Source organism: Podarcis liolepis (genome assembly GCF_965112155.1).
Source record: "Podarcis liolepis genome assembly, chromosome: 6".
In the NCBI taxonomy this organism is placed as follows: domain Eukaryota; kingdom Metazoa; phylum Chordata; class Lepidosauria; order Squamata; family Lacertidae; genus Podarcis; species Podarcis liolepis.
The window spans coordinates 98,036,211-98,053,349 of NC_139559.1; the positions used below are offsets into that span (position 1 = coordinate 98,036,211).

The 17,139-nt window shown below is 45.1% G+C and overlaps 1 protein-coding gene and 1 long non-coding RNA gene across 11 annotated transcripts in view; one reads left to right on the plus strand and one right to left on the minus strand.

The window, feature by feature from the left end:
- Positions 1–5,333, plus strand: part of RGS8 (regulator of G protein signaling 8) — a 76,013-nt gene extending 70,680 nt beyond the window's left edge. For all 9 annotated transcript variants that reach the window (XM_083507212.1, XM_083507213.1, XM_083507210.1 and 6 more), the window contains 2 exons: positions 383–549; positions 2,246–5,333. In XM_083507212.1, the coding sequence (XP_083363338.1) occupies positions 383–549; positions 2,246–2,428 (350 nt within the window). In that variant the 3' untranslated portion in view covers positions 2,429–5,333. The remainder of the gene's footprint in view (positions 1–382; positions 550–2,245) is intronic.
- The window catches only part of LOC310708667, a 31,413-nt gene that overhangs the window by 12,889 nt on the left and 1,385 nt on the right, over positions 1–17,139 (minus strand). The gene's annotated exons all lie outside the window — the stretch shown is intronic.

Here is a 17,139-nt window from a genome sequence, read left to right on the forward strand (position 1 = left end):
AATTGCTTCAAGATGCTTCATAGGAACAACAGTACATAAAAAGCTGGACCTGAAGTTTAGTGCTAGCAGTAGGAGCTGAATGGCTCTACAATTCCCCACTCTCATACCAGATTTAAGTGTGTGTGTCTCCAGAATGCTCAGACACCAACTGGGCTTTCCATGATGCATTTATCTCCTTAAAAATATGCTGCACAAAATGAAATATTGAGGGGGGAAGCCCAAACATCATTTTGTAGATAAATTGCAAAATGTTGGTACCCTACCTATGGTCGTTAGGTGGAACCTATGGTTCCATTTCATTAGAATGGAACAACAGCAACAAACCCCTAAAAATTGAAAATGGTTCACACATTCAAGCCTTAAACCGTTCCCCCTTTTTCAGATGGAGTGGCTGCGTTTCGTGCATTCCTAAAGACTGAGTTCAGTGAAGAGAACCTGGAATTCTGGCTGGCTTGCGAGGAGTTCAAAAAGACACGGTCCACTGCCAAGCTGGCTTCCAAGGCACACAGAATTTTTGAAGAATTTATTGATGTGCAAGCACCACGAGAGGTTAGTAGATGCAAGAACCTGTTATTCTGGCAGGATGAATCTTGGAAACAAGGGTGGTGGGGAGCAGCAGAAAACCCACCACGCACCACTCTTCCTAGGATTGGGGGCCACTTGTGGAACCTCAGTCTGTTTGTTTGTTTGTTTGTTTGTATCTATGTCTATACCTCCCTTCATCGGAGGATCACAGGGCAGTTTACAGAATAAAAACACAAAAATACACAACATAGGGCCACAGTTTATAACCTGGGGGGGGGGGGAATCAGGCAATGTGTGCTCAACCCCGGAATGTTTGGACATACCACTAAGCCATGGTTGGATGGGTGTAGAAGCTAACAGCCATTCAGGGATCCCTCTCTGCAGAGAAGAAGGCCACCCACAGCCTTTTCCACATGGGCGTCGTTAGAGAAAGCATTGATTTGAGCGTCAGTCGTGCAGTTTTTATTAGTTTTATCAGCTTTTTATTAGCTTTTATCAGTTCAAGTATTCTATCGCCTGGTATTTTTTTCTTAATTACTATAATCACAAAGTTTACGCTAAAAGTTTTAGAGAAAGCCCTGGAAAGTCTCGGAGAAAGCCTTAATTAGCTCCAGCTCGACTCAATCTACCAACTACTTATCAGCAGGAGAGGAGATCAAACGCCCTAATCTTGGAAGGACTCTGAGTTTCCTGATTTACAGCAGAAAATAGTAGTGGCTGAATCTCCGTGAAAATGTCTAAGGAAAAAGAAGCGATAGGCTTCATCTCCACAAGTGAGCCCACAGCAGAAGTGCAATGTCTTTCCCACATGACTATATAGTTGCAAGAACATTTGACTTCCCATCTTGTTTGTTGTGGGGGAGGAAGGGAAAGGAGAATGTTAGCCGCTTTGAGACTCCTTAAAAGGGAGTGAAAGGCGGGATATCAAATCCAAACTCCTCCTCTTCTTCTTCTTCTTCTTCTTCTTCTTCTTCTTCTTCTTCTGGTGCAGCATAATACAGTGGGCATGAGCTACAGCCACTTGGGTTTAGATATGCACTCAGACCTAAAACTTGATAGATGTCAAGTTCCAAAGGGTATTTGTAAGGGATAGAATGGAATAACATGGATACAGCAGGACTTGCTTCCCAGCAAATATGCACTAACATGCACAGAAATATGCTTGATATTTCAAATATGCACAGAAATATGCTTCATGACATTACAATAAAGATTAGGCAATTCAGAAATTACTGTAATTTGCTGATCTAGAGAAGGATCCTAAAACTTGGGTTACCAGATGCCCAATATTTTAATGATCCTACTGCCTGTTTGTCAGGTGATCAGTATTAAAATATGAGAAACCAATGCATCTCAGATGTGTTCCAGCCTTGGTTCTTTCATTGCCTACCTACTCATCCAGCTTGCTGCGTCTTTCACCTGGCAAGTTCCATCATTGCACTTGGCCCAATATGTTTCACCCTGATTTTGCCCCCAAATCTACCTCACCCCTTGGCCAGTTTGGTTAAAATTAAAAGTTGACAATGCCAGCTGAAATTCTACAAGGCTGCGCATGTGTCATTGAGCCAGATGTACTCCAGGTTTGATTTTCAGCTCAAAAGTGATGAATTAAGTTTGACAGTGTGACAAAAATGCTGTATTTGATTATGGATGGTGGGTGGGGGAAGTTAAGAATTGCCCCTGCTGCCTCACACAAATTACATTTGTGTTTCTTTCTCAGGTGAACATAGACTTCCAGACCCGAGAGGTGACAAGACGGAACATCCAGGAGCCCTCACCAACGTGCTTTGACCAGGCCCAGGGCAAAATTCACAGCCTTATGGAAAAAGACTCTTACCCCAGGTTCCTAAGGTCAAAAATGTATACAGACCTGCTGTCTCAAACCCAGAGGAGGCTCAGCTAGAGCAGAGATGGAGACTCCCCTCCTTAGATACCATGAGCTTCCTGCACCAGCCAAATCCATTTCCGTATGTGAAATTAAGTTCATTGGTGTTACAACAGCGGTAGAATGAGAGGGGGAGCGGAAGAAGCACGAAGAGTTGGGCTGTATGTGTGTGTGTAAAACATTTCTCAGCATGAGTCCAGTGCTCTCTTTGGATCCTTGTGCGTGTGCGTGTGTGTGTGTGTGAGCAGACACCTATATTTTTAACTTTAGCAAATGCACACACACAACACTGAAACACTTCGTAGGTGGTGCTGTTTTCAGGAACATAACATCTGAACTACATTTTATGCTGAATTCACTGGTCGTGAAGCCAGGCTTCCTAATTCCTTTACTACACTAGGCTAGTCGGTAAATAGTCATCTGTGCTGGACCACAAAGCAGATCCAGAAAGAGCATCTGGAGGGTCGGAGGCTGGCCTTGTCGAGAAGCGCCAGAAGCAAGCGGCCAGAGGCGCAAGGCGCCATGCAGAAAGGACAGTCAGATTGCAGTAACTGGTCAGCCAGAAGGACATAGACCAGCAGGTAGCAGATGTACGCCTCAGCAGATGTTTAAGAAATGGAGAGGCAAGACAGACTTGGCCTGGAGTGACTTACAGCCTGGCCAAATAAAACCAAATCTGCTTTAGGGTGGGGCAAAGTGGAGGCTTGAGGTGGATGGTACAACCAGTTTCCCCTTCGCTTTACCACCCAGAATAGCTTATCAAAGGGGCAACCAGCCTGTTGATAAGAAAGTTTTGAATTCAAATCCAGGCAAACCCTGACAAGAAGGTTCTACATCTCTTTTAACCTGTATGTTCAGGCAGTTGATTTATTTTCCTTACCTTATTCAAGAGGTTTTCCGACTGCTTTTAAGGCAAAACTGTATCCCAAAGAGGTTCGCAATACAGAGCCATAATAAAATCCAACAATAAAACCCATTCAAACATAATATCCAGTACCACCAAAAGTTATATAGGCCATCCTACCACAGACAAAAAGAAAAATAACTCAACCCTAAAAAGCAGTGTCCTAGATTAGCCTCCAATGTCCATGATAAAAAGATGACCCAAGGTCTATTTAAAATTAAGGAGAGATGGGCTTGCCTGATTTCACTTCGAATCAAGTTCTATGACTGGGAAGCCACCACTGAAAAGACCTTCTTTGACAACACTCTGATAGGCTGTTGGAGCTGGGGCATACGAGAGAGTTAAAGCTGTGGTATAATGCACAGGACTCAGGCTAGCTCCTATGTGAAAAGAGAACAACACAGCTCCTTTTTACTTGGATTTGTATTGATGTGATCTTGAAACAGTCTCTGCCCCTTGAGTGTTATCCCTTGCCCCTTTATATACAGCCATCTAAATTACACTGTCAGTGTAAGCCTCAGATTTTTGCATTTTAAGCTCCTGCTCCCACTTGTTCTGAAGACAGGTGAGTGGGTTTGGGGTTTTTTGAACAGCATGCAGGGATGGGAAGTAGAAGCAGGGAGTGGGCAGTGTACTCCTTCTGACACCTACTTCTTCTTGCTTCTTGATTGCATGGATGGCCCTTTCAAAGAACTGTGAATACACTTGTCATATTGCCAGTATAAAGAGGCAAAGGTCATTCTCCAAGAAGCCAAAAACATGAAACCTCCTTCATATATGGGTTGGGGTCCTCCTGCCCTTGAGTAATACAACTAGATCTGTTAGGATGCTAAAACTTATTGGCACCCTCACATATTAGTTCTTAGGTTCCCTCTGGGAAAGTCATAATGGTTCAAGTGTTGTAGATACAATTATCAATTTGTGCTGTAGGAGTACCCCTGTGATACGGGTGGTAAGAGAAAGAAATAAAAGGATGGCCAATCTCCTGGTAAGGTTGCCATCTCAGTATGCAGAGTGGATTTATATTTTGTGAAAAGCTCCAGCTTTAAGCAGACCCAAGACGAGTTCAGATGATGACCTGGGGCATCTCCTCACTCCATTCACAATCCCTTCCTCCCCAGTAACTGCACTATGCAATAGTCTCTCACACCAAAGTGGGTAAGAGAAGGAGGGTAAATAAAGTGGTGCAGGAATGAGTGTGAGAAGCTGAACCTGCAAAGCTTCTCCTAAAGAAACCGGAAGCCCATCTAAGTTCCAAAGTGGCAGCTGCACAAAACATGCCAGAGAATTATCATTTTCCTGCTTTCACGCACCAATGGATAAAAGTGGCACTGAACTCCACCATAATGCTATTTATCATCCTTACCACTGACTGTTATTTATTATTCACTGATTGATGTTGGTGCTGTGTGAACAATAAGAGGACATATGGACCCTCTTTGAAGGGGACCTGCTTAGAGGAGAAAATCTATCCCAGGTGAAAATCCTAGTCTTGGAGAGCTGTTTATGTGTGTGAGTACATAGATATTAGACATAATGCAGCATATTTTTTTCTTCTTCCAATACAGCAGCATGCTCAGTTTTATGTGTATATGCAGATGTTGTATTCTATTACCTAAGAAACACAGCTTAAAATAGACTATGTAGACACCTGCTGTGTCATGATGTTGGGCTCTGCAGTGAGCAAATATTTCAGGTCAAACTTTGTCCTTGGGGCGGGTGGGCGTGTAAGGAAGAATAAGGAAACAAGGTTCTAATGATAAAAAGGAGCAAGGCTGAAAATGCATTTGAATCAGTGGTATCATGGGGTGCTGTGTCCTTCAAACACTGTGCACAATACACAGCCGATTGCAAGCTCTGATGTGATGCTGTGGTGGTAGAGGGCGGGGGGTGGCTTCCTGCAGTAGCGTTTTTTGGATTAAAAAATCTGCACTCTCCTTGCGTTTCAAGGTTTGTACAGACTCACCTGACAATGTCTCTGTAAAGCATACACTGCATTAAAATGGCATTGAGCATCTAGCATTGACCATGACAACAAGTGAATCATAAAGTAGAATGGATTTTGTCGCATTTGCTTTTCCAGCTTAGTGGCAAAGGGTGAGTACATATTGGTTCCTGAAGCTTTAACTTCAGCAGAGGCACACAGTAAACCAGATGTTTGATAGCACAAGACATTTGAGGCCAGTCAGAGGCAAAAATAAAAAATAAAAACCCAAACAGCATTCCATACGGTGGCATAGCACCAAACTAAATATATGACAATTTGCTGCCCTTTAATGGTACTCCAAAATCTGCTGCCTGACTCCCTTGACTAATGGTAAACAGGCTGTGTGTGGAATGACAGGCAAAACTGGAGGCAGTTGATCAAGATGAAGCACTAAGCAAATATGAACTCCAGGGACTGGAATGGAAATGCACTGGGTGCCTGTCTGGTCTCCTCAGAAACCGCTGTGCAGATGTGCTCCAACATGATTTAGTCAATTTGCCAACTCCTAAGCAATTTCATATAATGGCAGAGGCAGCTTCAGACAATTGCTAAGGTGGCTGGTGTGCCTCCACAGCTGAACCACACATGCAGCAGAATATTTATTTAACAACCAGGAAGCAGTTTACAAAGGAAAATGGACAACTATATTTAATAATATAAAACACTGAAACTGATAAAATAATAATTCTACTCTCCCATTACATTTCTGCTCCCTCAGTGCTGTGATCAAAACCACTGAGCCTCTTGGGCCGATTGGAAGGTCAGCAGTTCAAATCCCTGTGACTGGGTGAGCTCCCATTGCTCTGTCCCAGCTCATGCAGCCTAGCAGTTCAAAAGCATACCAGCGCGAGTAGATAAATAGGTACCACTGGGGCAGGAAGGTTAGTGGCATTTCTGTGCACTCTGGCTTCCGTCACAGTGTCCTGTTGCGCCAGAAGTGGTTTAGTCATGCTGGCCCCATGACCTGGAAATCTGTCTGTGGACAAACGCCGGCTCCCTCAGCCTGAAAGCGAGATGAGCACTGCACCCCATAGTCGTCTTTGACTGGACTTAACTGTCCAGGGGTTCTTTACCTTTTACCTTAGCTGCCGGAACTCACCAAGAACACCTCCCTTGTTCTCTTATAATGGCACTCACCTGTGAGGTGCCAGATCTGAGTTCTGGCGAGTTCCAGCTGAAAAACGGCCCCACTACAATCTATATGATGTAGCTTTCCTTGGACTTTTACCACATCAGAATGAAGGAGCAGGGTGTGCACAGAGAAACTGAAAACTAAAGCACACAGACAACTAGCAGGTCAAGGAAAAATGGCAATCTACAAACCTCTCCTCCCCAGCATGCACAGGACATATTCAGAGGGGGGACAATTCAGGATTAGGCAGTTTCCATATAAAAGATGCCATGTGTGTTGATTTGGGCGCTTGTCACCTGCAAGCCGCATGGCGGCTGCCTAGCAAATGCTGAGCAAAGCATTCTGAAGCAAGTTTTTCAACCACTTAGTCTAGACTTATGGTAAGCAAGCAGACATGCAATTTGCTCTTTATTTTCTTCCAGACTGTCAACATGTACCACAAATAGCTAATTTAGGTACATGTTGGGAGGTAGGCCAGTAAAATTTTGTGGGCTTGTTTGCAAGGCTGTTCTGTAAGGCCTGATGCCTTCTTTCCCTTCAGTGCTCTTTAAGCTTGCAGCATTAAGCAGCAATCCTGTAACACTTAAAGGGAATACCTAATGAAGTCAACCTAGGATGGTTCATCGTTCAGTATAGGCACAACATTCACACTGCTGTTCTGGTAATGTAAACTTTTTGACCAAAAATTGCAGAGCTTCAGCACAAGTTTTCTGTCTGCATGCTATTATCTCTCTTAGTCCCAGAGAATTAGTCCCATGGCTCTAATTACAGGAAAGAGATTCAATAATATTGATAACGTATAATGAAAGGAAACTTCTCATCTGAAAGCATTATAATTATTTTGGGTGCCTGCTTTTCTGCAAGCAGCATCTCTCTCTTGGGAATGAAAATAGCCTAACAACCATTCAGAGTCAATTTTTAATGGGGGGAAATTGGCATCCACTGTGGGCCGTCATGCCAAAAGCACAGCCTCATATGTACTAAAATAGGCCTGTGATTAATGCTTTCCCCCTTGTATTAATAAATCAAGAGAAATGGGAGTTCAATTATTGCAATATTCTCTAATTTTCCATATTTTGTAAGAGATAAGTATCCTTTCTTTCATTCAGCTCTTATGGGCAACCCAAGGAGAAAATATTCTCCCAAGGCTGCTGTTGCCTAAAGACATTAAAAGAAAGCAATTAGATTATATTACACTTGCGTGCGCATCAGCCTCTGGTGTCACATGCAAGAACAGGTGACAGCCAGTTTATATAAAATGTGGGGCACACAGAGAGCAATCAGCTGTTCAGAGTTCCCTGTGGCCTGGCATGTGTTCACAACCAGGCCACATGAAAACAGAACATGAAGTGGGGCAAAAACAAACAAGATGAATTTTAACAGGGAGAAATGTAAAGTATTGCACTTGGGAGGCACAAATACAAGATGGGTGACACCTGGCTTGAGAGCAGTACATGTGAAAAGGATCTAGGAGTCTTGGTTGACCACAAACTTGACATGAGCCAACAGTGTGACGCGGCAGCTAAAAAAGCCAATGCAATTCTGGGCTGCATCAATAGGAGCATAGCATCTAGATCAAGGGAAGTAATAGTGCCACTGTATTCTGCTCTGGTCAGACCTCACCTGGAGTACTGTGTCCAGTTCTGGGCACCACAGTTCAAGAAGGACACTGACAAACTGGAACGTGTCCAGAGGAGGGCAACCAAAATGGTCAAAGGCCTGGAAACGATGCCTTATGAGGAACGGTTAAGGGAGCTGGGCATGTTTAGCCTGGAGAAGAGGAGGTTAAGGGGTGATATGATAGCCATGTTCAAATATATAAAAGGATGTCACATAGAGGAGGGAGAAAGGTTGTTTTCTGCTGCTCCAGAGAAGCGGACACGGAGCAATGGATCCAAACTACAAGAAAGAAGATTCCACCTAAACCTTAGGAAGAACTTCCTGACAGTAAGAGCTGTTTGACAGTGGAATTTGCTGCCAAGGAGTGTGGTGGAGTCTCCTACTTTGGAGGTCTTTAAGCAGAGGCTTGACAACCATATGTCAGGAGTGCTCTGATGGTGTTTCCTGCTTGGCAGGGGGTTGGACTCGATGGCTCTTGTGGTCTCTTCCAACTCTATGATTCTATGATTCTAAGTTGAAAACTCTTTTAGTGAGCTGCCACACCACGTGGAACCCTGCAGGTGTGAAATGCTTCTCATACACCTTCTGTCTCACAGAATTGACCTCAAGAAATAGGACTTGGGATGTGGCTATTTAGATGTACATATACAGCATATGACTATGCAGATTGGAGCTCTGTAGGGTCCTAGTGGCACCCATCGCCACCAGGTGAACCAGACTGCAGCTTGACACAGAGCCTGACTCCCACACAAGGTATCAGGGTGAGCAGGCACCGGCGGAAGAATTAGTCCCCACCCGTTTACAATTAAAAAGAAGAAGTAAAAACATAGAAAGCAGTTATCAGAAAAATGTCAAATACTGCCAGTGAATAAACTGATCCTTCTTGGAAAGCCTGGAGAAATAATATCTTTTTAAGAATCCAAGAAAATAAACAGTGGGTGGAATTCCACATCATGCTATTACAGACATTGTCAGCTTGGCAGATGGAACGATTCCCCCCTCTCCTCCCTGTTGCTCAAACAGAAGCCCTTGCACAGAGCCAGCAGTGCGGACTTGGGCCCTTGAACGTGGGTGCCCTGCGCACTGGCGCTACGCTACAACGTCATGACATCACATCACGCTGTGCCATCATGATAGTGTGGCCTGGCACTATCATGATGCTGTGGCGGCTGCAGACGCACTATCATGGTGCCACAGTGGTGATGGGGCTGGAGCTTGCACCTCCACCGCTCCTCTGTTGAGGCCCACTGCCGCCGCGGACACACCCTGCAAGCATACCCGTGGTCACAGCAGGCCCCAACAGACGTCCCACGGCAGAGGGACAAGCCCCGGATCACTCATGCCACGGTGCCAGTGTACCAGAGGTAAGGCGATGGCAGGGGGTGGTGGTGGGGGTGTGGCAGCAGCTGGACAGCCACAGCCACAAAATTGTGGGTGCCTGGGCCCCCAGGAATTGGTGCCAGTGCACAGAGCTTTGGCTAATGAAGGACTGGTCCACACCACCATGGAACACCTCCCAGACAGTCCTGGACTTACAGAAGCCATCCCAGATTCGGATTTGATTTGATCCTGGAATGTCTCACTTTTCCTTCCTCTTTTCTTCGGATAAATGTTGGAGGGTATGGAGTTATGCAACCCCCCGAGCCAGGGAGATAAGTAACTCTATAACTTTTAGAAGACATCTAAAGGCAGCCCTGTATAGGGAAGTTTTTTTAATGTTTTATTATGTTTTATTGTGTTCTTATATATGTCAGAAACCACCCAGAGTGGCTGAGGAAACACAGCCAGATGGGTAGTATATTATTATTATTATTATTATTATTAATATTATTAATATTATTATTAATATTATTAATATTATTATTAATATTATTGTTACTGGAATAGGACATCCCTATTTTCATCAAAGAAATATTGGAATTGAGTGTGCCATCCAGTTCAGCCATCTCTTTAAATCTGCATACTTCATAAGACTGATAAATGTCATTGATCAATACTAGCTTATAATTGCTACTGTGGTATTTTCATAATCCCACACATATAACAGGCAGCTCCATTGTCAGATATATATGTGGCAGAAACAGTACTCATAGCAGTTTACAATAAAATATAAAAATAAATGCATCTAAAAACAGAAGTAAACCATATAAAATGAACCATTTAAAACACACAAACAACAGAGCTGGTGCCCAGTATAAGCAATATAAGTATGGCCAATCTAGTCATCAGTCCTCAAGGCCTCTTGGGTCAGTTTTACACCTGGGATGGCTAACCTGAGCCCTCCAGATGTCACTGGACTGTTCTTCTTTAAATGGAAGGTGTCATTGTGTGTCATGTTGTGGTGGGACAATGTCACATATTTATGAGACAATTTCCCAAAAATATCCAGGGGGGGAGGGGGGAGGAGAGAATAGCTCTGGGTAGTTGTGCATCCTTTTGCCCCACACTGGCTACAGGGCTGCCCAGAGCCAAACCACTCAGAGCAGGGTGGTCCAAGGTGTGGCCCAAGAACCTCACACCACCCTTGAGACCTTTGGGGGGCGGGAGCCTCAGCAACATTTGACCCACACAACCCCACAGCCCTTACGCTGCCTTCCCAAAGCCAGGTAAATGAGGCTCGAGGCTCTGGCAGGATCCTAGAGCCCTCTCACCTTCTTCCCAAGCTGGGAGAATGCTAACTAGGCTTTGAGAAGGAGGACGTAGATCTTTAGGACTCTGTCAGAGCAGCTCACTTAGCTGGCTTTGGGAAGGCAGCTCGAGGGCTGGGTGGGAATCAGATTTGGGCCTTCTCCTTCACGCCCCCCTCCCCACCATGACAAGGAAGTGGTTCTGTGTCAAAAGTATTATTGTGTCCCACTTGGTATGAAAAGTTGGACCACCCTGACTTAGAGCTTTAAAGGAGGTAACCTACACTTCGAACTGGGCTCAAGTATGTATCAGGAGCCAATAGATTTTGTGTAATATTGGGTTAATCTGCTTTGAATAATGGATCACTAAGAGTACCCTGGCATTCTCTGCCAGCAACAGCTTCCTTGCACCCTTCAAAGGCAACGCCAACACAAAACACATAGAGTACCTGGATGTGACCAAAGCATTTGTGACTGTGACCACATCTGCGTTCTTCAGATGATACATTCCTAAACAATGCAAAATAATTCCTGGCCAAAGCTACAACCCACTCTCCAATTGCCACCATACCCAGAACAGGCTGAAGATCCTTTCCCAGATTTTTCCTTATGACGAAAAGCTTCTGTTTTCATCTAGCCCAAGTCCCAATTTGTTAGTTCAGAAATTATCACGAAATGAATATATGTATTCATATAAGGCCTGCCTGCCTGAAGCATGGTGGCAGAGAGGGGTCAGAATGGTGAATGCACCAACATCAAAATTGCTAGTACTGTTTTTAAATAGCAAAGTGTAGGGGGAACCTGGCTCACCCTGCAAGAGAAAAACCACAGCAACTAATATTTCAGTTGTATGCAACCTAAAATACCGTATTTTTCGCCCTATAGGACGCACTTTTTCCCTTCCAAAAATGAAGGGGAAATGTGTGTGCGTCCTATGGGGCGAATGCAGACTTCGCGCACCTCCCCGCTGGGCTCCCTCTGCTTGCAGAGAGTTGCCTGCATGCCGAAGCCTGCGCTCGCTGAGCTCAGCGCGTCCAGGCTTTGCGGACCTCTCCGCAAGCAGCGGGAGCCAGCGCTGGGCTCTCACGGCTTGCAGAGAGCTGCCTGTTTGGGGGCTGGGCTTCCCCCGCCCCAGCCCTGCGCCTGGGGTGGAAATAATTCCCCCCCCCTTATTTCCCCCCCAAAAAACTAGGTGCGCCTTATAGGACGGTGCGTCCTATAGGGCGAAAAATACAGTACCTCAGAGATCTATTTCACTGCTGAAGCATGTTTTGGGTTTGTGGCTGGGGATTTAGAAGCCTGTTGCCCAAGTGGTTCTGCAGTGAAAGAGTGTGCTCTTCAGTTACAAATCTGCTATTTATTTACAATGCACTCTTAATCTGCAAGATACTTTAATAAGTCACAATTACTACCATTTTACAGATTTGGAACTGAGGCTGAGGGACAGAGAGGGTGCATGGCAGCAGTAGCATAGGAAGGGGGGTGGAGGGGGCGGGCTGCCCTGGGTGCCACTCTGGGAGAGGTGACAAGATGGCCCCTGCCTCCCCCCAGCTGTAGAGCGGCCAAGGGCGCCTGCAGTCCATATGGGCGCCACTCACGCGGCATCCATACGGGTTGCTGCTCTCACATGCGTATGGGCTGCCTCTCAGACAGCGGCCGTATGGGCTGCTGTGTGTGTGCAGTCCGTACAGGCTGCCGCTCGCACAGCAGCTTATACGGTCACTGCGCAAGCAGCAGCCCGTACGGCCGCCATGTGCGAGTGGCATATTCCGTATGGAGTGCACATGTGTGGGAATGGCAGAGTTAGGACCTCATCACAGGCTTCCTGAATCCAAGGACAATTGCAGGTTGGACTGGAACCATCATCCCTGAGACCTGCAGGTATAGGGTGGTATAAAAATTAAATAAGTGATAAATAAGTGAAGAACAAAGAAACAGTGGGGTCACTCAGAGGAGAAGATGGGGAAATGCAAACAGGGGACACAGAAAGGGCAGAACTCCTCAATGCCTTCTTTGCCCCAGTCTTCTCCGATAAAGAAAACAATGCCCGACCTGAAGAATTTGGAGCAAATGATTCAGCAAAGGAAACACAGCCCAGAATAACTAAGGAGATAGTACAAGAATATTTGGCTAGTTTAGATGTATTCAAGTCTCCAGGGCCAGATGAACTGCATCCAAGAGTATTAAAAGAACTGGCAGATGTGATCTCAGAACCACTGGCAGTCATCTTTGGGAATTCCTGGAGAACAGGCGAAGTCCCGGCAGACTGGAGGAGGGCAAATCTTGTCCCTATTTTCAAAAAGGGGAAAAGAGAGGACCCAAATAATTACCGCCCAGTCAGTCTGACATCAATACCAGGGAAGATTCTGGAGCAGATCATTAAGCAAACAGTCTGTGAGCACCTAGAAAGGAATGCTGTGATCACCAATAGTCAGCATGGATTTCTAAAAAATATGTCATGTCAGACTAACCTGATCTCGTTTTTTGACAGAATTACAAGCCTGGTAGATGAAGGGAACGCAGTGGATGTAGCCTACCTTGATTTCAGCAAGGCATTCAACAAGGTGCCCCATGATATTCTTGTAAAGAAGCTGGTAAAATGCGGTCTTGACTATGCTACCACTCAGTGGATTTGTAACTGGCTGACTGACCGAACCCAAAGGGTGCTCATCAATGGTTCCTCTTCATCCTGGAGAAGAGTGACTAGTGGGGTGCCACAGGGTTCTGTCTTGGGCCCGGTCTTATTCAACATCTTTATCAACGACTTGGATGATGGACTCAAGGGCATCCTGATCAAATTTGCAGATGACACCAAACTGGGAGGGGTGGCTAACACCCCAGAGGACAGGATCACACTTCAAAACGACCTTGACAGATTAGAGAACTGGGCAAAAACAAACAAGATGAATTTTAACAGGGAGAAATGTAAAGTATTGCACTTGGGCAAAAAAAATGAGAGGCACAAATACAAGATGGGTGACACCTGGCTTGAGAGCAGTACATGTGAAAAGGATCTAGGAGTCTTGGTTGACCACAAACTTGACATGAGCCAACAGTGTGACGCAGCAGCTAAAAAAGCCAATGCAATTCTGGGCTGTATCAATAGGAGTATAGCATCTAGATCAAGGGAAGTAATAGTGCCACTGTATTCTGCTCTGGTCAGACCTCACCTGGAGTACTGTGTCCAGTTCTGGGCACCACAGTTCAAGAAGGACACTGACAAACTGGAACGTGTCCAGAGGAGGGCAACCAAAATGGTCAAAGGCCTGGAAACGATGCCTTATGAGGAACGGCTAAGGGAGCTGGGCATGTTTAGCCTGGAGAAGGGGAGGTTAAGGGGTGATATGATAGCCATGTTCAAATATATAAAAGGATGTCACATAGAGGAGGGAGAAAGGTTGTTTTCTGCTGCTCCAGAGAAGCGGACACGGAGCAATGGATCCAAACTACAAGAAAGAAGATTCCACCTAAACATTAGGAAGAACTTCCTGACAGTAAGAGCTGTTTGACAGTGGAATTTGCTGCCAAGGAGTGTGGTGGAGTCTCCTCCTTTGGAGGTCTTTAAGCAGAGGCTTGACATCCATATGTCAGGAGTGCTCTGATGGTGTTTCCTGCTTGGCAGGGGGTTGGACTCAATGGCCCTTGTGGTCTCTTCCAACTCTATGATTCTATGATTCTATGAAATAATAATAATCCAGTTCATGGCAATCTGGCAAGGTGCCGGATGAAAGTTGAAGATGGGAGTGGGAGGATGGATTCTGCCTCAAATTCTTTTCATATCTGCTGCTGTTGGGCTCATTTAGTGAGTCACACAAACCCAACAGATCAATAGCGACTCATGCAATTCACAATTTGTATGGCTGATGATGCCTTTGACATCATCTCTGGAATTGCCTTGTAATTTAAACTGGAATGTTGCCATTTGACTCTTACAGTAAAGACGTAATACACATAAAATGAAAACCTCTTTATCTCTCTTGTGTGGGTGGGAATCCCTAAGATAAGAAGTATGTTATAGTGATATGTGGGAAAGAAAACAGGAACCACTCTTTTTAGAAAGAGAAGCAAGCTGTAAACATCAAAACAGCAGATCCTCCAGAACTGGATGGTTGCCCCCGTCTGACTTTAGCATAGGATGGATGCCAAACAGAAACAACCTTTAAAAGAAATGCAGCCAGGCTACCTGACAATTATATAAAACAATGGTTTTTGCACTGTCTGCTTAGTAACTCTGTGGAAGCCTATCAGGGACTTCTCAAGCTGCAAATCAGATGGTGAAAGGCAGCTTGTCCGCTATTTCCATCTTTCTCCTCTTTGGCAGCTGCAGGGAGTATATTGAAGAAGAAGAGTTTGGATGAAGAAGAGTTTGGATTTGATATCCTGCTTTATCACTCCCCTTCAGGAGTCTCAAAGCGGCTAACATTCTCCTTTCCCTTCCTCCCCCACAACAAACACCCTGTGAGGTGAGTGGGGCTGAGAGACTTCAGAGAAGTGTGACTGGCCCAAGGTCACCCAGCAGCTGCATGCGGAGGAGCGGAGACGCGAACCCGGTTCCCCAGATTAGGAGACTACCGCTCTTAACCACTACACCACACTGGCTCTCATGTGCAGAGTTCGTGCAGGATGATGGTGAGGATCCAGCATTCAAACCCTTCCTCTGTAACACCAGCTGTGATATCAGGCTCACAAGGCCCGAAGGTAGAAATCTGCAAGCCACTGCAGATGTAGAAGGTAACAACAGATCTTTTCCTCACCTCTGCCAGCCTTTAAAGGAAGCACAAGCCAATTCACAGAACAGCTGACAAGTGGCATTGTTTAAACCGATAAGCCCCTGGTTACATGTAAATCACTGCAAAGCCTACATTCTCAGCCACAAACCAAGGCCTCTAGGAAGCAGGGAAAACAACAGCCGGCACTTTGTTTGCTTAGCTGTATTTCATACCTCACTGTGGCACGAAAGCTTGCCCAAGCAGGTAGAATGGATGCTTCTCCCTGATGTGCTCCCGTGGGGAGCCCAGCAGAAAAGGCTGGATGTTACTCCAGAGACAATAATCAGAGAAGCAATCCACTTCAGGGAGCAATCCACTTTCACGGGCGAGCTAGTTCAGTCAGACATGGGATGAAATTGCTCACCATCAGTGCAGAGCCACCAGCATTTCACATGATCGCTATGTGAGTCTCTTTATAAATCTGTTTTATGGACTTCCGCAGTATAATACATGTGGTAGTGTAGAGCAGCCCACTGAAAACACATAGGCATGGGGCAGACAGCTGCCTGCATTTTTATGCCTCCTCATGCCACCCTTCTCCCATAATACAACGGAAAGCTGAATCTTTCTACTCCAAGCCTGAGACTCCTGCTCTCCTCACCCTCCTCATTCTCACATGTACAATACATGTACAATATGTGTCGGGCGTAACAGGAAAATAAGGGGTTCATTTAGACAAGTCCCATTGAAAATTGCAAACACTATAAACAGCTCATTGTTCTTTTCTAACCAAGCACTTTTGTTCTGCCATCAGCAACTGACTGCATTTTCTCTCTACACTCCAAAATTGCTTCTTTTGAAGCATTGCAGCCCTTTCTGCTTTCTTCAGTGGGTTTTGCCAGGCAAAATTATGTTTCTCTGTCCAACTGAAGCGACTTATCTTTGCCATTTTTGTAAGTGAAAATGGATGGGATTCTGAGTCATATTTGTTTGTGTAGTAAGATACTGGAGGAAGCAATGTTTCATGCAGAAATGACCAATTTGCAGATGTGCCCACCAAAACTGGCAGTAAAGAAGCTGCCTCATAGTCAGAATGATCCCTCTAGCCATTTGCTGTCAGTCCTGACTAGCAGCCCCAATCCAAGACCTCAGGTGGTAGTCTTTCCTACTATTTGTAACTTACAACTGTTTTCTCAAGGAAGCTTGAGACCTTTTACAAACACAAAGCACATACATACATCCTGCCTGCCCTGAGTTACCCAGGTCAGATGTTTGGGGCACTTTCATATGGCAATCTTGGCTGCACACCCACAAGACATTTAAAACCCCAAGAATCCTGAGAACTGTAGTTTGTTAAGATGCTGGGAATTATAGTTCTGTGAGGGGTAAACTATAGTTCTCATGATTCTTTGGGGAAGTGCTTTGTATGTCTGGTGCATGTGCTTAGTGCTGCTGGTGCATTTAAGTTCTGTACAACATCCACACAACGTCATGCTCATCAAACTGCTGCCTATATTATTTTCCCATTTAATCTGGATTTACCATTTCCGTGGAAAATCCATGATTAGGTTAAAAAACAAACCCAACAACACCATACCCAAACCTGTGGAAATGGTAAATCCAGATTAAAAGGGGAGGGAGTGGTATTTTGAAGAGGACGTCATTGTGTGGATGCTGTGAAAAACTTGCATGCATGAGCAGCACAAGCGCCACAGTAAGTGGCTGCTTATTGAAACATAAAGCTGCCTTG